Below are 24,722 nucleotides of genomic sequence, written 5' to 3'. Positions count from 1 at the left end.
CTCAAGTGGAGTTTAGGAGGGTTTGTCCATCATTGATTGAGAAGAACAGCTGACAATGGATCTCCAAGCTCACAATGCATCACAACGCGTGAATTAATGCCCTGATGATTATGACACTGCTTATATAGGCCTACAATAATAAGCAGGACTTTAAATATTACAATAGCTTGAAATAATAACAATGAGAAGTTTTAACAAGAGCTTGTGACTAAATAATAACTGATGGATCCATTGGTTATTTTTTCCATTTCCTGAAAATAAACTGTTTTGGACATACAAGGTTTCCACCTGACAGCGATGATATTCTTTACTCTCAGAGGAGACTAATGTTGCATAATTCCCTGCTGAGGCTGAGGTGCAATGGAGCCATTAGAGGGCAACAAATGGCAAGACATGTTGTCAGTTTGTTTTCCCTTCTGTCAACCATGGGGAAACACACAAGGACTGACAAAATATTGTATTTTCATATGAAACTGTGGAGTGGTTAATGGGCAGAGTTGGCTTTAAAATAATGTTCTCTGACAACATGTGCTGTTCTGGTCATGCATTATTTAGTGCAACCTGCAATGTTAAGTTTTATATTGTTTATATTTTTGTGTTTATTTATTATTTTAACATTTTATTAATTACCTACAAGGCCAGGTCCTCCATATCAGATTTACTCACCCCCTATGAGCCATCCTGCAGCCTCAGATCTTTGGGCAAAGCACTGGTCATTCCAAAGTGTCGCTTGAAAACAGAAGGTGACCGTGCTTTTGCAATCACAGCTACGACACTTTGGATCAATGCCCCATCCGAGGAGATAAGGCTTGTTGAGTCTGTGCCCAGTGCCCTGTTTTAAATCCCTTCAGAAAACTCACCTTTATAAAGCTGCTTTTAACCCCCCACCCATCTCTGGCAGATGGAGACCTCCCACCAATTTGTTTCCCCTTATGCTAGGCTATTTATTTTTTATCACTTGCACACAAAATATTCATGTACTCTAAGTATTCTTCAACAGGATAAAAAAGCAATTTGTAAAAAAAAAAGTACACTGGCTCATACAGTATGTTGTCAAAGATTAGAAATACTGCATACCTCGGGGCCAAGGCTCAAAATGTCTTAAAAGTAATCAATAAATTCTAACACAAACAGTCAACTTTTCAGGCCGCGACCCAACATAATTATATTTGAACTGGGGACCCCCCCACCCTGACAAGCACTTGGAATTAAGGAGTCGAAGCATTACATTTTGTTTGACTCGGTTCCACAGATAAATATTGTGAAGATAGTCGATCTACAAGCTCACAAGGCGTGAGCTTGTAGATCAGCTATTTTCACAATTTATGCCTCTTTTTTAGGTGATATTTGACAATTTGGCCAATGTTTGACCATTTTTACATTTAGTATTTTTATTTATTTTTTATTTGAGGTATTAAAAGGGTCTTAAAAGTTCTTAAATTGTCACATTAGAAATGTGCAGATACCCTGTATACACTTATACTGTATGCTAGTTTGTTTACTGTTGAGTGAGAAAACAATGTTGCACATTAAGCAAATCATCTGGGACTGGATTACAACATGGCATCTTTGAGCCAGTAGAACATTTCTGATACAGGTAATGACAAATCAAAGTTCCAGATCAAATTGCGTTTTCAGGTATATTTAATCTCATTTCATTTACAAATAGTAATGCAAAGATACAAAGACGTAAGCTTTCACACAAGAAAAATACGTTAGTTACGATTTGAATAGAAGCTTATTTCATCCTTAATATAGCACACATATACAGCCAACTTGTGTTGTTTTTTTTCCTTTTCTTTTTTTAAAAGTTTTGGTCAGATTTGACATTTAGATGTAGAAAAAGCACAATTTGAAGAACAATATTTGATCCATTCATTTTAAAGGGTTAGCTCAAAAGTACAGGGTTACCAAGCTGTGCTGCAGAATGCTAGATTTTGCATATTTGATGAACATTGTGTTCTTTTGCTGTGAGTACACTAGCGGTGTAGCATACTCTGACATTGCAGTCAAATGCACGTGCAATATTTGGAAAAAGTACTGTTCTTAGAAACACATTTTACAATTTAGCTGCCATTGTATGAGGCTTGAACCAGCAGTGGCCTGTCCTCAAAATGCACACAAAGGACTCATGGTTGTTTGTCCTAAGCGGTTACTCTGAGTGATCACATGTAATAAACTATGAGACCATTTCATCTTTGTGGTTGAGTTTCCCTTTTTTACTTGCTGTGGCACCAAGATAGATTATACATATGGGTCTTTAGGCTGACTGAGCAGGGTTTTGATATCTGCTATTTCTTCTAACGCAGACTATAGTTGCAGAAGACACATACAGCGATACTCACAACTAGACAATTGTTTTTGACTGGAGGTTCAAGAAACCTAGAGCTAAATACTTTATTAAAGCAAAAATATGTCGTTACTTAAGAGACTAGTGTTTTTAAATTCGGTATCATGCAGAAGACATCCCCCAGGCATCGGGCAGGAAATATCAAGTACATCTTTGCTGTTATGCTGCAATTAACAATGTAAATAATTAAATAAATCCATTGTAAGCAATATTTTGGCAACGTCATATGGTATGTATCTAAATGATTTACCCTCATAAAATATTTTTGAATCAAAATGGCTAATGAGTTGCAACAGCTAATTAAAGCCCCATAGGTACCTTGCACATTGGGTTTTTGGTTCACCTGTTGCTTCCACACTGAACGTGAGGGAAAAGCAGTGTCATGACAGATCTACTGTAAAAACTAATTGTGTGGAGTGAAGGTTGTACCATGTCTCATTCCAGTCTCTCATTCAAAAATAGATTAATATTTTTTCACATTTGGATGCTAATCAGCTGTCACTAGGAAATTAACAAATGTAATTTTGGCATGGTGAAATCCTGCAAGTCAAATAAACCATGGGCTTCCAACAAGATATGTCTGCATGTTGAAGGTCAAATGGATACATTTCTTATCGAAAAACTATGGGAAAACAGTAATCGCCTATTAACACTGAGGACTTTTTCTGGACAGATTGAAATTACACAAGTGATATAGTATTACATTTTGAAAATGACATTCTGTAATATAGTCAAACAAAACAAAAACAATAATTTACACTGCAAGTGGTTAATATGTTTTCAGTATTCAACTATGCTGAAGCATTTAGTATGGCAGCGGGGCATTCGAAATTGCTCTGCTCTTTGTAAACGGTCTGTAAACTCTGGCATACAGTAATACCAATGACACATTGGTGCATAAAAAGGTGGCAGTAACAAGACAACACATCCGCATTGCCTATGCTATTACAAAAAGTTAAATAAAGAAGCACCGTAACAGAAAAAAGGGGTCTGTTATATGTATTAAATAACTAATCACCAGGAATCTATGGCGGAAAGGGGGGAAATATCACAATTGCATTTTGCGGTACATAAATTCTCAGTGCGTATTCTCACTTTGACACCAGGATCACATGAAGCACAAAAACTTTGTTCCTACTAAAAAGCAATATAAACAGCTAGATACAATTGTCATGACATAATCAAAGTATGTGGGCGTTGTACAGCACATAAGGACATACTATATTACAGTGTAAAAATGTAAGTACCAATGGATTGCATCTACATGTGCATAAAAGGCAGATTAACATATATCTGGTGCTTTTAGGTTTGACTTGCCAGTTCAATCAATATATTATGCTTAATCAAAGAGACGGAGGACAGCTTTACCAAACATGAAAAACGGAACACATAAGACACAATTCAGCATAACTCCACCATTCACTCTTAGCTTAAGTACATTAAGTCACTTAAAAACAAAAGATGTTTACCATACAGGGAAAAAAAGCCAAGCAAAACAGGGGAAATATAAGCCTTGAAATTCATGCTGTCACAACAGCATTTTTAAGATTTACACACAGGAACCTCTTCAGTCCTGCTCTAGAAACAGAAAAGAAAATATAGGTAACAGATGAGGAAAATGCATCACAAAATCAACAGTAGTGAAGTAAAAACTTTCAGGACGATAAAAGAGGAAAAAAGTAGTTGCATGCTTCAGTAACTCAGCTTCAAGTGATCTGTTTACATTAATCATAACAATACTGGTTCGAATAACGGAGGAATATGCTGGCACAGGATAATGGGATATATACTGGACAGAGCATTTTAGTTAACACATTGCAGCTAGAGACAGCCTAGTCGTAGTGTACATCATCTTTCAAAATATATATTTTAATGTGTTAAAGCACAAAACTCTTCACATTCCTTCAAATTAGGGGCATTTATTTTAAGAAAGGATTGAATTATTAATTGAATTTCTTTGAGATACTTTTAAGTGACTGTTCTGGTCTGATATAGTATGTTTTGTACTGTATCAGAAAAGGTTACACTTCACACTTGGCATATAATATACTGCTCAAAGAAATTAAGATAACACTGATTTGTTTTGAGCAGTTTTCATGAGCACTATATACTGCTCATGAATACTGCTCAAAAACATTAGGTGATCAAACAGTTCCCTTTATTCTTTTGAGGAATATATTTCATCTGTTGAAGTATTTATCTAGAGCCCGACTGATAGATTGGCCAATTATTTGACTTTTTTATCGGTATCTACAATTAAGCAGCCGATGCGTCCCGATTTTCAACCTGGCGTCTCTATTTTGGCCATGGCATTAAGGGCAAAATGTTCTTTATTTTCCTTTTTCTTTTTACAAATAGCCAATCTACTGGATCACGACACGACACGTGAGCTTGTAGATCGCCTATTTTTTTTAATGTTTAAATAGGGCTTAAGTGGTTAAATAAAACAAAGTTCAGTTCATATGTATTTAATATTTAATTGTTTGCTTGTTCATTGTTTAATTGAAGTTACATGTTCATATATTTAGGTTTAAAAAAATATCTATCAAAATGATTTGTTTATTTGTATTTATTTGTTTGATTATAAGTTAACTGTTCTCAAATAATTAATTTCAAGATTTTGCACTTTTTTCTATTTCAAAATATCAATCAGAAAATGGGTAACCAGTGGTCTAGGACTCTCCAAAATCTATATCACATCGTACCCAAAAATTTGACATTGGTCGGGCCCTATATTCATCTGTGACAGTAACGGTTTGATCGGCATGAATTGTGGAATTGTGGACGTGGTTCGTAAACATGCTTCCCAGGGCAGGAAAAGCTACAACACAGGACTGTAGCTGTACCTTATTGTCAACCACACTGTCTCTGCTGATCTCAGGAGGCATACAAAGTTTTGATTGGCTTTCCATAATTGAGGAAAAACTGTGTAACAATATTAGACAGATAACAAAAATATTCACTGATTAAGTAAAAACTCATCTCTTAAATAGACTGTATCTATATAGGATTTTCCAAAAAATATGCTTTCTTTTAGATAATTATATTTGTATATATTATTATATTTTTATGAAGGCAAGTCTGACCAAATATAAGGGGAAACAGGTCCAGTGCACATAACAGTCGCAGGGGGTTGAGAGACAGGCCAACTCGACAAAGACACGGAAGAGGGTATGCGCACATGACCAAGACACACACACAGATACATCATACTAGCGTAGAAGAAGCACACCCCCTTGGACTTTAAAGTGTAGTGAAAAATGGGATAGAGTTGTTGATGTTGTTGTTTGGTCCTACGTTAAACAATAGTTAGAAGCTGGACTGGAGGATGAAGAGATGGAGAGAACATAGTCTACATGTGTGGCCTAAATACATTCTGGTTGTATCTACACTGTTCTAATATAGAGGCAGTTCAAATGTCTTGGAAAAATAAAACTATTTTAGCAATACTGAACTCACATCTATGGGAGTTACACAGGGGAGAGCTTTAATGCTGCAGCACCCCTCATTCTTTTTCTCTTATGACTTACAAGTTAAGCTTACACACTGGCTTCCACTATGTACGTAGGAGTACATTTGTCTGCAGTATCTCATAATCCAAAATAAGTTACTTCAGTTTTGCATAGATATCATTACGCAAAATTGAATAATGTACTGTACATTTGAAATATAAAAGCAAGACCATAAACATCTTATTTCACAAAAAAAAAAGTTTTTCAGTTTTTTAAATGAACGCCTTAATTTGTTCCTTTCATCCATTCAAAGTTCACTGGCATGAATGATGATGAGTATGATTTAAATTGTGAAAATGACAGATGATGGATGAAGACCAGCACATCTTGGAAATGCATCTACACAAATGAAACTGCTTGAATTATATAGGCCAAACCACATTCATAATAGTAAAAATGTTTTAAGTTTACATCAGATTTGTCCTGCCCTGTTGGTTTATATAACATTCAAATCCTTTTCTGAAAACTGAATGTCAATCTATTAAGGCAAAAACAGGTAATCACAGTGTTTAGTGATTTCATGCATAACTGAAAACAGCTGTTTGACTTGAATTCTGAATTTTGCCACAGCAAATTGACACTTGCTATAAATACTGTTAGTAGAAAAATGGTTGTGATAACAAATCGTTTTAGGGTGTATTTGTAACGTCAAATCAGGCCTGTGACAAACCACATGGGAAAGGGAAGGATTATCACTCAGAATGATACTCGATATGTGAGTGTTGATGAGAACAAGAAGCTTGGCACAGAGAAGGAGATGAGACAAAGAGCAGTTTCCTATGAGTCATCATGATAATCTATGGTGTAGACAGGTGAGATGTACAGTTTGCTCTATAGCCATGGTTTCAGTCAACCGTTAATCCTTCTGTCAGCAATCCAATACCATCTTTCTGAAAAGAGATCGCAACCAAGCATTCTTCCAGTGCTCCTCTGTGGGATTGGGTTGGGTCATTGGGTGTGTGGCAACGGTGTAGGATGGACATTCTGCACAACTTGGGCCGCGAATCCCTCCTGCGCCATAGGAGTCTGCCGCTCCTCTTGAATATGGGCCCTCGCTCCCTCAGTGCAGCAGGGTTCACACACCCAAGGTGTGTGAGGGTGGCATAGTTTAGAGCCGGTCAAGGCGGAAGGCATCCTCCGTGGCCGGGTCGGTCAGGACCATGTCAGGATCATTGAGCATGTGCAATCCATCAAGGGTGAGCGGGTCAATCTTCAGATCGTCCAGTGGGAAAGGGCCTTCCATGTCGAAGCTGACATCGGTGGACAGGGAGCTGGTCAGGTCCTTGGGCGGGCTGGGTGGAGATTCACCACTCACTGCCGTGCAGAAATAAAACAAAGGAAGGACATCAGCAGTTTAAATAACCACATGAACCCTAGCGTCCCTATTCTCAGTATTCTGGGCATGTCATATACTGTAGGCATTCTGTGAATTGTGACAATAGGCCAACATTTGGCAAAAATAGTCGATCTACAAGCTCAAAACGCGCCACGTTGCGAAGATATTTGATTTAGAGGGGAAAAAGTTGGGAACCAAGCGCGAACCACTGAGCGACCACAGTCAACGAAGTATATCCTATCCTATATTAAAATTGGCTAATGGGAGGAACAGCCGGCTGGTCACTATGACTCAGCCATAACCATGTAAGGGGTTCCCAATGCAGCTATGCCCAAATATGGAGCGTGTTGTCTAACCTCAATGTGTCGTCATGGCATCAGGTGCAAAAAACATTTTTTTTTTAATATAGCATCACAATAATTTTAACCTTTTATACTTTGGCTATTCAAAAATAGCAGATATACAAGCCCATAGCGCCGCACAGAGTGCCGAGCTTCTGGGCGTCCCTGGAACAACATATTTGAGATGGGGGTCCGCGGCCGAATACATCTCATCTTGGGGGTCCTTGACATGAAAAAGTTTAGCTCTAGTACATCAAAAATGCATTACTGAAAAAAGTTAATTGACTGATTCTACAAAGACATTGAAATTCATATCAATGGCCAAAATCTACAAAAGTGGCTTTCATATGAACTATGTTTCTGAACACAGAGAACTCGTCCCTTATTTGGTTGGAGGGAGCGCCACCCGAGTCACAGCACCTGTGAAAATGATGTTGGGGATGTTGCCATGGCTACTGTAGCCCAGCTGCTGGGAGTCCTGCAGGTTGCCATGGCTACCAGTCAACCCCATCATGGCTGCCTGGGAATAGTTGAGCGTGGAGGCCTGGTTGTACAGGCTGTTGGAGTCAAACATGTTGAACTGCTCCAACTGATATACACAACAGACAAAAGAAATGATCAACAATACAATTCATGAAAATACGTTAGATCAAGAAGTATAGGATATATTATTTTATGAATCTTGCAAGACGGACTGGTGGGGATTTTATAATACCCCATTAAATATTCTTGATGGATGTAATTATTGTTCTTAAAAATCAGTATGTCCCACAAATTTCCTATTCTATATGATGTCTGTCTAAAGTGAATTAAAACATGCACTTTTAGGTCCCTGACTTGAATGCTTGGTACTGTACATACCTGTTGTGAGAGATCACTAGTCAGTCTGGATGTGAGCTGCTGATCATAGAAGTCTGCGAACACACTGCCCAGTATCGAGCTATGCTGCAATAAGAAGCAGACCCGCTCTCTTTGTTAAAACTAAAACACAATGTCAGATACAGAGCCATAAATATGAATCCTATACATATTGTGCTGACAACATATATATTATGGATGTTCTGGTGCAGGGATATGAATGGGAGTCGATGGGTATTTTTTCACAGTACTTTTTGGCTAATTCATGCACCATTTCATAAAGACAAAATTTGTTTCATTTCTTATACTGCAGCCAAAAGTTTATTCTGTTCAAACAAAATGTTTGTTTATAGGCTGTAGGCAACAGAAATGGCTCTACACACGCACACACACACACACACACACACACACACAAAACAAAACAAACATTAACATAGCATAAATGTTCTATATTTGCACTATAAAGCATGGCACATACAGGGCAAACAGTACAAGTTGTGTACGCATGGCTACCGGATGAGTGGTTTAGTGAATTAACTTGAGGCTTATTAGAAAATAAATTATTCATTCATAGAAAATCGCTTCAGATTAAATCTGAGACAGACCATTAGATCAATCACATGGATAACATCCTCCTATTCCTCTAGTGTTTGTGTGGACTGCATGAACATCTAATGGTAGTATACTGTGAATATCATGAAATATGTAGATCAAACGTGGTGCGGCCAGAGGGGGGCGTTCTTTCATTTTATTCCAGAGGAAATGAAATTCACATGAAATGGGGGGGGGGATTGAAAATGTGGGTTATGCTACCAGTATTGGGCTCTTACAGTGCAGAGTAAATTCTCTTGAGGTTTCTTATTTGAATCTTTTGATAGAACTGACAATAGAAATTCTCCTTTTCATCGCAGTCTCATAACGTATTAGTAATTGGATCATATCTCCTCCCTTGCCGTGCTCGAAACCAAATTATCTATGCATGCTGCCAGTCTCCCCGCAGGGCAAAGTGGGATAATAGAGAATAGCCTGTCAGTTGTGGTTTAACCCCTGTATATGATATAACCTCAGGACTGCCAGTGAGCCACTTCAACGGGAAAGGATCAGTGGTTAAAACAAACAACGGGACAACCACGTACACACACACACGCACACACACACACACACTCCCTCACTCCCTCTTCCGCTCTTTCACACGGTCAAACAGTCAAACTCGCACTCAGGATTCATGTACAGAGGAAGTGAAACTGAAGGGGGCCTGCTTCCCTCTGTGAATAAAGGCTAGAGGCGTTATAATAAATTAAATTAAATGCATAATACAGTTTGCTGGAACAAATGAGAATTCTACATTGTTACGACTTCTTTTGTTGTTGCTCAGATTCTGAAAAAAATAGTTTCAAGGTTGTGCTTTGAATGTTTTTGCCCAATCAGAAGGCTAGGCAATTAAAATAGTCAAAGCCATTTACAGTACTTGCTATCTAGTATATCTCCAAATCACCAAACTTGTATACCAGCCCCATCACAAATTATCAAACTGTAAGCCATGTTTACCTAAGGTGCGTTTACCTTAGCTAACAGCATGCACCGCCCTACTAGCAAGCGTTGACTTGTTCCAAGTTTAAAGGCCAAACCGCACCAATGCAACTAGTCGCAACTCCTTGCAACAAAACAGTTTTAAGGTCAACCGCACCAATCCAACTCCTTGCAACTGCCATTGGGGATAATGGTTGCAAGTAGTTGCAAGTTGCAAGGAGTTGCATGGCGAATCATTGGTGTGGAGTGGGCTTAATAACACACAATCACATATACTGTACATACATACAGACATTCTCCATAAAACCAAAGCTCAAAAGGAGGATTGTGCGTAAACCTTTGTAATTTAAATCGTACAATAATCCACACTCACAGTTACAACAAACAGTGCACAAACACTGTTAAGCATCTCTAAACACTGACTCAGATATTAATGCAAGTGACTGGACATACAGTACAGTATCGTATGTGGGGATACAGTGCAGTCACCACAGAAGCAGCAGCAACAGAGGAGGGTGGTCAGGGCCACAGTTACATTGCGACACATCAAGGACAACAAGGGCAGGAGATTACAGAGATTTGATGGTCAGACCTGGGCAAAATAGGAACAATATGCCAGTCAAGTATTTGCAAGAGAGGGGGAAAAGATATTTGATTTGCGATGCTGTCAAGTGTTCGATCAGCTTAGGCTAATAAAATACACGCCAAAAAAACTATGGATTTTAAAATATAATTTTTGCCCAGATCTGCTTTTGGCAACACAAGAGAACAGCTAAGAGAAGACAGCTACTCGGTGACGACCACAGAACTACGGTGCAAGGGACGTTCACGTATATACACAGTGAGCCAATGGTTAATTTGGTTCAACACCCTTACTTGAGGCGAGCCTCCGGGTGAGAAGCCTTGATTGGAGACGGGAGAGGTTGGAGACTGATTGGCAGAGGATCCAATCCTACTGCGGTACTGTTGGAGTGAAGAGGCCTGATACAGGAGGATATGTTGGCATTATTATTCTCTCTCTCACTCAGGTTATATGAACTTGTCCTTATTAGGAACTGAGGTGGAATCTATGGATATAATTTCCAAGATGAAACAAAGCAGAATGTCACCATGAGATCGGGTCATTGGCTCATCGAGCTGTCCTTCAGTTGTGACCTTCCATACCATTTTCCATTGAATGTTGTTGAAGCGTTTGTAGAAAATGTTGGTTATATGTCAAGAACAAGTCTTAGCTTTCATAATTTGTGGCCACATTTTGATGAGAAGTATGGTGTTGACGCTGGTAAATATTTGATTGCACAATAGTGGAGAACAGTTACAGGGTAACAACACATAGCCTACAACCATAGCATCCCTATTCTGGGCATGTCATACTTGGCGAACATGCAGCAAAAATAGGTGAACATTCAGCAAAAATAGCTGATCTACAAGCTCACAATGCATCAAGTGTGCATTGTGAGCTTGTAGATCTGCTATTTTTTGCGAAGAGATTTGATAAAGAGGGGGAAAAGGAGAGGACCAAGTATAGACCCTTGGGGGACCCCGGTCAACGAAGTACAGTATGTAGGGTTTAAGTCGTTTTAATGAGTCCATCAACAGCAAGCATGCCTTTGATGATTAGGCTGATATTTTTCTCTTCATTACCTTCCCCTTTCAGGCAGATACAAAACAAATTGTAGTCACAAATCAATGGGCATAGATAGGATAACAATAACGTGATATCCCACAGGGCTCTATTCTTGGACCACTATACTTTGCACGCATTTGTGACTTATTGTCACAAATCCTTTCACGAATGATGGAAGCAAAAACAGGTTTGCAAGAACATCTACAAAACCCAGTACATAATTAGTTTTGCCAAATTTTCATTGGGGTGAAAAAACAAGTAATACTCTCCTATAACTTGGGTGCCCTATTTCACAGAACAGACTCCCTGTCAAAGGGTAGAATACAATTGATTGATTGATTGATTGATTGATTGATTGATTGATTGATTGATTGATTGAATACTTTATTAACAGTTTGCAAATTGTACAGTGGTACGAATATAAAATGATGCTAAAAGGATAACATAAAAAGCCCTGAGGGCTTGTTTCCATTGTGGTCCTACTTTCCACTGTGGTCCTACAACACACACATGCTTGTGCTAAAACATACAAAGCAACAGGCTCCCTTTTGCTCTATTCCTCTATGATTTAATTTCCCTAAACAACTCCTTGCTGTTTTAAGCCTTGATTTATTATCATCTTTTTGATTTCTTGAGTTCTGTTTGTTTTTGAGGTGCATACAGTATTCTATCCAATCATCTATGAGAGTGTGAATAGATTGTTTTTACGCTACTTCATAAATTGGAGGCACAGGATTCTCATTCCGCTCCCAAAGAGGACCTAGAGATCATAATGAGCCTTTTGTGTTCAGAGTTGGACAATTGTGTGTGATGGTTGTAACAAAGTGTGCTAATAGTGCATTTACTAAAAAGTCTAATAAAATGAATATGAATGTCTTCTTTGACAATCGCTTTCAGATCAATAGTTTTCAGTTAAATCAGTTTCTTAGCTTGCTTTACTACCAAATAATATGTGGGCAAAAGATATTCAATACCAAACACAAAGTCACAGCGTTTTGCAAAGAAAAATACACTTGGCATCAGTGATCATATTTGTGGACAAAAATGAATAGGAAATATAAAATAATACAAATACTAGAGTACAGCTATAACCGAACTCCAGATCTAAAATGGTACAAAAAGATACTGATAATCTGATGGGCATATGAAGGCAGACTAGAACATTCATAATCTATCAAAATACAGAGATTAGAGAAGTGGTAAACAGCTGAAAGTCTCTGAGCAAAAATATAAACTAGTAGTGTGCATTAATGGGTTAGTTCAGATTGTTTGAGTATTTTCTGTAGGAAATACTTACCATTAATGTAGTGGTTGCAAAGGTATTAATTGATTGCCCGAGTCCCGTGGTCAGAGTTATGGTCCGGTTCTGATAAATATGAAGTAGTTCCGGTAGATTAGTAGATTTGGTGAAATTAATTAAAAAAACTAGCGTCATTTGTATTGTTGACCCATTTCTACCATATAAAGCGTTCAATTTCGACCCCTCTGTCACATGGTACTAATGTTTGTGTCCAGCATCACTGCGCCGCGGCAGCCTACTCACGCACAAAATATATGACACAAAAAATAGTACCATGTGACGAAATTGAACGAAACCTGCTCTATATGGTAGAAATAGGTCAACAATACAAATGACGCTAGTTTTTTTTATTAATTTATTTTTAATGAGCGGCCCCCACCAAATCTACTAATCTACCGAAACTACTTCATATTCATCAGAACCGGACCATAACTCTGACTACGGGACTCGGGCAATCAATTAATACCTTTGCAACCACTACATTAATGGTAAGTATTTCCTACAGAAAATACTCAAAAAATCTGAACTAACCCTTTAATGACTGCCACAGTACAATATTCTATTGACCTCAGGTTTCCCAACCTGGGGTCAAGGCCCTAAGGTGCCAAAGATTCCTGTAACTTTAACATAGCTAACTCCCACACATAACATCACTGTGAAGCACAGTAAAACATCGCTAACCACTTTCAACCTGGCATCCCTATTTTGACCATGCATTTGGCCTCTATATTATATTATAATACGCATGTTGTTGTCGTTTGAGAGAACCACTGCACTAGGTCTGGGCAAGTTGTCCTCAATCACTGTTGGGAGCTGGATTTTGGACCAGATTAAGACCTGAGGCCGCGTCTAAAAAAAATCTAAATCCTAACAATCTTTCGGAAAAAAATATAAAAAAATTATTTTCACGATTTTTCAAAAATAGCAGATCTACAAGCTCGTAGCGCGGCACTCGGTGCCGCGCTATGAGCTTGTACATCTGCTATTTTTGAATAGCAAAAGAAATCTAAAGTGACACAGATGCGTTCCAGGTCTTAATGGGTTAAAAACAAACGCCTATGACCACGACAGACCATGGCAGACTCCTCCTTCAGGCAAGAAGACAAGGCTCGTCATTATAGTTTTGGTGCAACTGATTCGGTCACTGCATGGCGACCAGCAGGAAGTTCGCCATGCCACATTTTGAAAGGAAAATCATCTCACATTGCGCTATATGCTACAAGAAGTATAAGTCACATTGTGCACTCACCGTGCTGATGTCCATAGCCATGCTAGTCTGAGGGGAGGTCTGGCTGCCTGGAGTGGAGGAGGAGCTATGGTTCTGGACCAATGAGGAGGACAGCTGGCCTAGGCCTGTCTATTGCAGCGGGAACAGTACAGTATATACAGTATGGTAAATCTAGCAAACCACTGGACCGATCAGTGCCAAATGTACTGTGCACACTCACACTGCCAACTTAGTACCTCCAATCTTTTTCATGTACTGTATGTTTTTGGAGATTATTTTATTATTATGTATTTTGGCTGGCTTCCAGTTTGACTGGCTTCCAGTCAAACACAGAGTTGTGAGTTGCATCCTCCCCCCGATACTACTAGGCCACTAAGATCAGCAGATCAGGGGCTCCTCAAGGTTCCACACACCCGCCTGAAGTCAAAAGGTGACCGTGCCTTCTCGGTCGCTGCTCCAAAATGATGGAACAGCCTACCGCCACTTATCAGGTCTGCACCCTCTTTGGGCATTTTTTAAAAACGCACCTGTTCTCCCAGGCCTTTTAAATAATACCTCCTGCCTTGGAGAAATGGTTGGACACTTGTTTATGTGCTCCTATTTTTTTCGTTTCCTTAGCTATTTGCCTTCCTGTTATGGTTTATATATTGATGCTTTTTTTGTATATATTGATGATCCTTGTTTTGTTTAGTTTTTTTTGCAGTTGTATGTGTATGTATTTGATACTTTTTGTTGTGTGTTTTTTAACCTTGATGTACAGCACTTTGGTCAGCATAAAATGTGCTTTATAAATTAAATTGACTTGACTATTTTGGAGATGTATACTGTATTTTTCAAGATGTATCTGGCAGATTTTTCAGATTCCATTCCGACTGGCTACGATTGGCTTTCAAGTTTGCGGGAAAAATCCCACAAATCACGAAACTTTGCATGCACACACTCCCAGTAGGCCAAGGAAGAACCGCCACCCTAAATCTTTCAATTCGGCCTCATAGTGGCGCTATAAGAGCCCATTTCACAGTTGGGCCTATAACTCTTGATCATATAATAAAAACCCTTTCCCCCTGGATTCCACGCCCCTGCCCGTTTGTGCCAGACTAAATGTTTCAGTTTTTATGTTTTCTTCAAAACAAACATTTTCAAAATTTTCGGAATTTCTACAATTTCAAAAATAGTTTTAAGATTTTATAAATAGAATGCTGGGGGACAACTCACTGGCTGGGTCTGCTGTGACTGGGACGAGGGCTCCTGGGTGAAGAAGGCATACTCGGACAGCTGCTGTTCCAAGGACATGGCATTGATGGCTGCCTGTGTAGGACATACAGAAACAGATAAAGAGTTTTTGTCATACATTCTGCAAATCCACCGCTTTGCTAGTTAGTTAGTTAGTTGAATGGGTCACCGTATCATCTTCACTGTATGGAACAATGATTCATTCATACCTCTCAAGGTAAATTAAATGTAAATTGAAGTTGTGCTGGGTTGTGCTGGGGGGTACCTGAGAGAGGGTGAGTGGTGGGGAGAGTGTGGGGGAGAGAGTGAGGGGTTGGTGTTGGTTGGAGTCTCCTGTCACGTTCAGGATGAGAGGAACCATGTTGTCCTGCCCGGCCTGCATCACCATACCTTGAGAGGTGTTCACTCCTACCAGGTACACAAAAAGTTGATACATATAGTTATCAGAGTAGAAACGGTAAAAATGTATAGTATGTTTCTTTAGTAGTACTATAGTATTTTTCTTCTTCAACTGTTTTAGTTGTTTTTACATTTTTCTCCCCAATTTAGTCATTGCATAGTTCCGTCTCAGCCAACCTCTACTTGTTGGTCTTGGGAAGGGTGTAGACAAACACATGGAGTCTGCTTCTTTTCACCTGACTGATTCACTGGCAGGTCATAATGCGTGCAGAGGAACACGCTATCCCTCCCAGTTATAAGCTACCTGCTGAAAAGGGGCCCGATGGCCTGCCCTGGTCGGCGTCCCACTCACAAACACATCCAATTGTGTTCATTGGCGCGTTTCGGCCAAGCCGGAGGCACTGTGGAGGAATCTAATTCCAGCCTCCACGGTGGTGGACAGGAACTTTACCCCTGCACCACCCGGACAATAGTATGTAAATGTTTAATGAGAAAGACAGATTGTCTGATTTCATAGAAAGTTATAGCCGGTACTGTGCGTGTATCAAAGGTGTTGGTTATTATGGGGTAATTGAAGCAGGGTGACTCATTCTAAGTAAAGCCTTATTTATAAAGCACCTTTCTAAACCAAGATTAGAGCTTCACAATTGGTTACCAAAGAAAAGACACACTGAATATGAAACATAGAATGGACTCGATCAAAACAGAGAAGCGCAGAAGGACACACCACAAATGGGGGCACAAATGACAGAATTAGAAATGTTGAGAGAAACAATCACAGGAGTGTTGTGCCTGAGTGTTGTGGCTGGAGTGAAGGAGGAAGGGACACACTTTATCATGCCATGTTTTGCTAATCAGTGAGTGGCCACCACAGGTGATGTGTCTTAAATAGTATCCATGTCATCTGTCCCCGTAGGGGTAAGTCCCTGTGCGTACGGATTATGTCGGGTTGATAGAGATATCGTCTTGACATGATAGAGCACAAATATATCTGGTAGTGCAAGATCAACCTTGAGATTTAGTTCAAACGAGGTTATTTGTAATGACAAGCTATAACTACCAAGCTAATAGTTACAGGCTCACCACGAGATTGATAAAGTGACCAGTATGCTTGGTCGAAAAGTAGGAAAAGGGAATCAAATCTCCATGACCTTTCCAAAACTTTATAGATAATTCATGATTTTCAAAAAGTCTTCAGACTTGGAAAATGACATTTTCCACATTGTCCACATTACTTTTCCAAGATTGTCATGACTGTGGGAACCCTTTGTTTTATCTGAATACTAGACTAACTCCTGCCCGATGGTGTGTGGTACCTTGTGTGTTATTCAGGTTTCCAGTGCTGTCAGAGGTGCTGAGTGAGGTCGCTACCGCATCGTCTGTGTCCAGTGGCGTCGGTAGAGGAGGGGGGAACTGGATGTTGGTCAAGTCTGGCAGTGAACCACCGGTGTTGTAGGCTGCTGGGATGAGTGAAGTCGTCAGCTCCTGATCCGGGGAGGGGAATATACTGACGAAAAAATAGGAACATGATCGCGAGGATGCTGGGCAGAGTGCAGTACAGTTTAAATCCTGTTACATGGGATCTCAAAAACAACGATAATATGAGGGGTTTTGCTTTGACTTTTTTCATTTTCGGAGATAGCCTGTGATTTAAATTAATCATTAATGTAAGCTAATTCAGGTTACAGTGTGTCGTGTCATCATAAATATAATTAGAACACAAATATATGACAGCTAATGAATGACATTTTTGTAACTTTAGTCATCAATGGATTTCCTTAAAGCCTGACACCACAGAAATAGCCGATCTACAAGCTCACAAGAGGTCACATTGTGATACGTTGTGAGCTTGTAGATCTGATATTTACTGTCTTCAAACTAAGAGTGGGCTGTCGAACACTCACTTGATCCCTGGCACTGGCTTGGACCTTGAGGCATTCTAAAGGAGATAGACACATAATAACCCAGTTAGAATACTGGGTCAGGTAGTAATGAGAGCTGCACTGAACATTCACGTGAGTGCTGAAATCTCACCTTCTTGCACTCCCAGTTCTGTTTTTGTCCGTCCTCATCCACCTCTTGTTTAACGGTCTCTGATCCTGGTACAGTGAGCAAGAGGACTGAAGAGAGAAGCAGGTTAAATAGTTTGAAAATATGACAATGTCAATGCGGTGTTCCATTTAAATGAGTGTATGATAAGCAATGAGCACATGTGCTTATTTCATATGGTCAATGAATAAACAGAAGGATAGAAATCATAACCTCCCAAGACCCAAACAATGACTATTTAGAGGAGTGTATGTCTGTAGAGTACAATAACAGACATATAATCAATCTAAATGTAACTATTTTATTTTATTTTATATTTTATTTATCTTTGGTTTTGTTCTATACAGTTACTCTTATCTGAAGCTCTGTGTTTTACTCTCTTACTACTGTTGCTGCTATGATACCTGAAAAGTGAATGTATCTGAATGTATTGCATCTTATAAAGTACGTTTAGACGACTCATTTAGTCAAAACTAACATTATGCTGCTGTTTACCAAATGCTGATATATGATTCATGAAAGAGAATCACATTCACACAGCCAATAGCAGTAAAAAAAAAACTGTGAGCTGTGAAGTGCTCAGATGGTCCCTGTGTTCTCACAAGTCATTTTTCTTCTCCCCTGCCTTCAAAGCCATGCTCTTTAGAATCTAAACCCTTTTATCTTGTACCAGAGGGCTCTCAGCTCAACAATGACAAGAAAGCATAAAAACACATTTATCAAATATCAACCAAATGTCAGTGTACGGCACACTACGACATACATGATAAGATGGATTTTTTTTCTTGAAATGTTCTCTTTAGTTTTATCTGAACTCCAGATCATTCAAGGTTCAAGGTGTTTACTGTTTGTTTGTTTGTTTGTTTGTTTGATTGAATTAATACTTATTAACACGATTGTTAACAGTACAGTTAGTAAGTACAGTCAAAGGTTATGCTAAAAGCATAACACAAAAAGCCTCAGGGGGCTTGTTCCCATTGTGGTCTATGGTACTCAATTCATCAGTCATACATACATACATTAAAATACAATACAAATACAAATACAAAACATATTGGAATAAAGCTCAGTAGAATCCTGTCACTTACTGTATGCATACAATGCAGTTGGTAGCAACATTATAGTCAGTGAAATTCTTGTACTTCAATATTCCTCAATAGTGTAGATAACAATAAAATAACAAAATAAAATAGGATAGGGTCGTCTGTACCTCGTTTAGGCTGGAGTTCCTGTGAGCCTCCTGCAAAGGCAGCCTGCTGTGCAGGAGTCAGAGTACTCTGATGGAGCGCCGAATCAGAGTTTGTCCTGCAGCATGACAAATTGCACATCACTGAGTGTGATAAATGTAAATAATGGAAGAAGGCATGTTACGGGTTAAGGTGTACGGCACACTGCATGGTCACTGCATGTACAGTACGGTGTACATTCGACACAGTCATTAGGTTCATTATTCTGACATCTGAGCAAATAGGAAATCCAACTTTTGGGTGCATGGGGCAGCAGTCAGGCAAGAATAGTATACACGCTGAAAAGTTGTCTTCTCCGCACAGCGCAAATTCTCACCTCCTCCAACTGGTATCGAGTGGTGGTGACAGGTATACTGCGGCATATGGACAGCTGTCAATGTGAGATCTCAGGTTAAGAAAATAAACCTGTAATTAATGAATTACTCTAATTCATTCAACGAACATGAACAAAAACATGGAACCCTGTAGTTGGTGGTTTTGGAAACGACATGTCTTAGTATGAACAACATTAGCAGTTGCTGGTAGAAAATAGCACACAGACTGGAGCCAGTCAACTTCAAGATGTTGAGAACCAAATAGATGTTGCTGAAAGGATATCTGTCGTCCGTGTTTGTCCACAGACAGGGGTCTGTGATGGGGTGACGTGATGCGGTTGCGGTCCCGGTAGACTCTGTCTACGAGACCATGGTGCCGTGTCGGTCTGTTTGTGTCCAGCCCTGAATTCTGAAATGGAGCCTGATAAAGAACAATACATTAATTACATTATATAAATCATTAATAGATGCTGACATATAAATAATACATTTGGGGGTTTTATTTCTCCTTCACTGAGTTGAATTTGCTTTGTTTTCTGTATTTTTTAATACACAACCCAATAATGTTGTTATATACATCTCATTTGGACCTAGCCATATTTATATGTATTGCTCTATGCAGGAATTGCTATTAATTGTTGTGAAAATCTCAAATCATAAATATCTGATGTTTTAGAGAATTATTTTTCTTTTTCTTAAGACTTTACTTGACCACAAAACCTGACACCCATACCTGAAAAGACATGTCAATAGTGCTGCTTCCAATCTGGTTAACATTTGGCAGAGACCCTCCATAGTACTGGCCACGGTTCTGGCCCAACTGCAAATACTGAGTCTTCTGTAACTGTAACTAGAAGCGTGGAAAAAGAAGAAAAAGAAGAAAAGAAGATAGTGATAAAATCATGAAAACAAATGAATCCATTGTTTTTCATGTTCCACATCATACATTTTCATTATTATTATTATTATTATTATTATTATTATTATTATTATGAGTAGTAGTATGAGTAGTAGTAATAGTAGTATTATGACTACAAATATGCTACTGTCACTGAGTGATGTTTTCTTCATTAACCATCCAAGTGGAAGGTTACTCCTGCCTGGCTGATTGTCAAGTGGGGGAACATCTAGTAGGGATGCCCCTACTAGATGACACCAACAATAGCTCAGAAAAACTGCCACTGACAGTGTTACTAACTTCCAAGTAAAGTCACTAAGTCAAATATGCATGCATTTGATGACAACAAAGAAAAAAGGGTTCAGGAAGGCAGCTTGTCTCTTATAATTTGTGCAACCGATAATTGAACTAATCAATTTAATGAATAATAAAAACGAAAAAGTAATCGATCATTTACAAAGATAATCGATTAATAATCAATCCCTATTTTGGGCATGTCATTTTATATATTACACTACACACACTAAACTAACAAGTGAAAATATAGGCAGCAATTTACAGTGTGCACATACAGTGCATGCATTTTATGACATTTAAAAAAAGGAAAATACATAAATTACATTTTCGAAACCAGTGCATGCCATTAATGTTTCATAGGGACAATGATGAGGTTCAAGGTGCTGTAAGTGATATTTTTGTTAAAACAAAAAGTTTTTGGTTTAAAAGTTAAAAGCTCTATATTTTGATAGTAATCATTGCTATAGATTGTTCAGTAACAGGGGTTTCCCTGTCTTTCCAGCTCTTTAGTAAACAGAAAATACATCTTTAGGTGGGTCAACAATTTCATCCAATCAGGAGACCCATTTATCAGCTTAGATTTTATAGTGTTCCAATTCCAATGTTGTCTGCTCAATAGTGATGTTCTATCATTTCACGGACACTTTGGTCTAATCCTGGGCTATAATTCAGTTGGTCTGCATAGCTTCTGAATTTAAATAAATCCTCTGGCAGGCCAGCCAGAGTGAACTAATGTGTGCAGAGACTAGGTCGAAGCGAAACATCTTCAGTAGCTAATCTTCTTGACAAGAAAGAATACAACTGTGGCCAGTTAATAAGCTTTTGTGGGCAGCTAGCTGAATTAGTGTAAGGTAAACTTAGTAAACCCACATGATGCCCTGTAACCATGTTTATTCCAAAACAATCTCAAGTTCCATTAGACAGACCTATACGGTCCAATTACATTTTCACATACAAGTCCAACATTGATGCAGGGCATGATGCCATAATAATAATAACTAGACGCGTCGCAATTCTGGGAAATTGCAAAGTGTGGTTGCGCCGACGCTGGTCGCGGGTCTCCGCCGCCGGGACTTGAGGAATACGCTTGGAGGAATACCGTCGGAGGCCGCGTGACGTGCCATTCGAATTTGGTGCTGATTGGATCCTGTGTTCGTGATACATGGTGTTTTGATTTTAAGAAATAGGCCCCTCCCACTAAAATAAATAAGCCCCTCCCACAAATGTAGCGGGCCAATGACATCGTCATGTCACTCCTGAGATCACCTGCATTTCAATTTGAGAGGAGTGATCCCCCCAAAAATCATGTTTTTGCATCAAACGGTTACGTTTTGCACAGTTGTGGCGCCCCCTATGGGTCAAAGTGAAAATGCTTTTGGGGATTCGTTGAGTAAGCCACCCTCGACATGTGATTCAAATTTGGGATTGACTGGACGTTTCGTTAGTGATTTGTGGCCTTTTTTGTAAAACGGTTCCCTTCCGCTAACTTTGGAAGCCATTTACGGACGAACGGTATGGACTATCAAAATTCTGTTTCGCTCCAGATTATCGCATGGGTCCAGAGATCATGTGTACCGATTTTTGTGAAATTTGGAGAAAATATGTGGGAGGAGGAGCTAAAAGTGTGTTTTGAAGAAAATTCAAAATGGCGGAAAATCTATCCTGACGCAAATGGGCGTGGCCTATATGGGGAGTTGCGTCATGACCCAAGGAATCTAGGGGAAAAAAGATTTTTATTCTAGGACCTACGGTTCAAGAGTTATAGGCCAAAACGTTAAGTGGGCTGTTATAGCGCCACCATGAGGCCGACTGGTGTAATGTTTTTTTTAAAAATAATTTCGGACTAAATCATGAACCTCCCCACCAAATCTGGTAACTATAGCTCTTACGGTTTCAGAGCAAAAAATATTTGAATTTGAGTTTTTTCACTTTTCCATTAAAGTGGATGGGGACATTTAATGCACTAATAAATCAATATCAATAAAACTCTGCAACCAATCTCTTAGCCTTATACAAGCGCACGATTCCCGGTGAGACACAGTTTGAAATATTGTTTATCTATAAAGAAAGAATAAAGTTTCTGTATAACAATAGTCTGGTTGCCCATTCGGGCAACCACACTAACTATAACTAAACGTGCATTATCAGTGCTGCATGTGACAAGCTTATACCGAGTTCAATACATGTATTCTTGACACAGGATTATGCTACAAATTGATCAGGAGGATCGCCCAGTGAATATACAGTAGCCTAGACCTACTGTAAATTTCTCCACCACAGTCAGAGTTATATAGGCACTGTGAGAGAATGATGGGGTGGACACAAGTTTATACATTTTGTAAAGCTACAAAGAATAAAATAAGTTTTATTTTCAATGGGCTTCAATGGGCTCAATTTATATTATATATATTTTCTGTAGACTGTAGCCTATGAAAACAAATAGCAAGCACTGTCTTGCAAGATGGTTGGTTTAATTTCATAATTTGGATTTAATAACAAACACATTTCCAGGGCTTCATAATTACAGTATAATAAGGAACATTTGCCACTGAGCAGGCTTATACTGACAATCAGACTGACTTGTCTCAGCTCCATTCATTGTAGTAGCCTTGTAGTTATTTTGAGGGCCTGTTTACAATCATCATAATCTGCTGGCTTTATCTTTGATGTGGTTGCTTGCTGCTATTACACAGAGGCCAAGATACCAGTCTGACAAGTTTCAGATCCCAACCTGTGTAGCTACAACGCATATGTATCACCACCACAAAGCCGCAATACGCGTGCGCTACGCCTTGTTTTAGCTTGGCTTCCGATCGGGGAAGTCGACGTGAAATCGATCAAATCTCGATCGATCTGAAAGGAAAGGACGACAGTGAAAACCAAACCAATGCTGCATTTTGATGCGCGCTGTCAACGCATCATGCACGCCCCTTTGATTCCCACCAGTCTAGTCTAGGACAACATGATATAGTGCAACTTTTCCCCACACGACATATCGTTGTCATACGTCTCTCTACACCATAGAACGGACACACCAGACTGTTTTAATACGTTGTCTGTGTGGAAATATGGGGAAAAACAGCTCGTAGCTGGCAGCTATGGAAGCGATCCGTTTGTTATTGTTTACCTTAGCTCTGGTCCAGAGCGTTAGCGCGTTCTCTCTAACGCTCTGCCAGCCGCGCTGCACTGACCGAACATTCCACTACCGTGCGAGGTGTCCAACTTTAGTCAAAATAAACAAAACTATTTCGCTATTCACTGAAACAAAAGGCAGTTTTGTGTTGTTGGAAGTCTATTCTCCAGAGTGGGAAGCCTCTCAGGACCCCACCTTCTCTGTATATTACACTTTTTGAGCAGAAACTAAAACATGTCCGCCAGACGGAAATTATTTTATTTACTCACCTGCGCCCTCTACAGATCTGGTCAAAGGTAATGTATATCGACCAGATCTGTAGAGGGCGCAGGTGAGTCATTAACATAATTTCCGTCTGGCGGACATATTTTATTTTCTGCCCAAAAGTGTATTATACAGAAAAGGTGGGATCCTGAGAGGCTGTCCACCGTGGAGAATAGTCTTTAAGCAACACAAAACAGCCTCTGTTTCGATGAGTAGCGAAACAGCTGTCTTTATTTTTTTTACTAAAGTTGGAGACCTCGCACAGTAGTGGAATTTTCAGTCCATGGGAATAGCACCCGCTCCTAGCGTTAGAGGGAACTCGCTAACGCTCTGGACCAGAGCTATGTTTACCTCCACGAGCAGCAGGCTGCGTGCCGCGCGCTGCACTGCTAGAGAGATGCAGATTTGACAGCTCGCCGAAACGGACAGAAAACAACACGTTTCTCACCCTGGCTGCTCTGGTGATGCTCAGGTCTTTCATCACCTCCTCGAACGCCGCCGTCTCCTCCGCCTGCTTCTGGTTGTGTAAGGCGATCTTCTCGCTGAATTTCCGCGGATTGCTCGAAGTCGCCATGTTTCGCCCTCCTCCTCTTTCCCTTCAATGAGACGCTGCGTGCTCTACGTCCCTGTGTGTGTGTGTGTGTGTGTGTGTGTGTGTGTGTGTGTGTGCGTGCGTGCGCGCGCGCGTGCGTGGGCGTCGTTAACGCGCACCGATCGGGACCGACCGGCCGCACATCTGGACTGTGGAGTGAGTGTGGATGTGGATAGATCCCTGCATTCTCCACTTTTTAACCACTTACACCCCA

The 24,722-nt window shown here is 39.6% G+C and overlaps 1 protein-coding gene across 4 annotated transcripts; it reads right to left on the bottom strand.

Moving 5' to 3' along the window:
- Window positions 1-4,679: 4,679 nt before the first annotated feature.
- Window positions 4,680-24,601, bottom strand: crtc1a (CREB regulated transcription coactivator 1a). Of its 4 annotated transcripts, XM_080439065.1 has the most exons (15): window positions 24,365-24,601; window positions 20,058-20,174; window positions 19,608-19,745; window positions 19,327-19,388; window positions 18,974-19,068; window positions 17,749-17,834; window positions 17,619-17,653; window positions 17,031-17,221; window positions 15,581-15,723; window positions 15,298-15,390; window positions 14,104-14,211; window positions 10,804-10,908; window positions 8,401-8,484; window positions 7,960-8,128; window positions 4,680-7,176 (listed from the first exon to the last, which is right to left on the bottom strand). In XM_080439065.1, exons 1-15 carry the CDS (start codon window positions 24,488-24,490, stop codon window positions 6,971-6,973), a joined length of 1,758 nt encoding a protein of 585 aa, XP_080295191.1. In that variant the 5' UTR covers window positions 24,491-24,601; the 3' UTR covers window positions 4,680-6,970. The 4 variants fall into 4 exon arrangements, with proteins under 4 accessions (XP_080295191.1, XP_080295193.1, XP_080295192.1 ...); XM_080439067.1 differs by lacking the exon at window positions 14,104-14,211; XM_080439066.1 differs by lacking the exon at window positions 10,804-10,908 and having other exon boundaries at window positions 24,365-24,599.
- Between the last annotated feature and the right edge of the window lie 121 nt (window positions 24,602-24,722).

This window comes from Gymnoscopelus braueri (assembly GCF_963280865.1).
Source record: "Gymnoscopelus braueri genome assembly, chromosome: 10".
Classification (NCBI taxonomy): Eukaryota; Metazoa; Chordata; class Actinopteri; order Myctophiformes; family Myctophidae; genus Gymnoscopelus; species Gymnoscopelus braueri.
The sequence above is the reverse complement of the archived record's forward strand: the minus strand, read 5'-3'. Positions and strand labels throughout refer to the sequence as shown.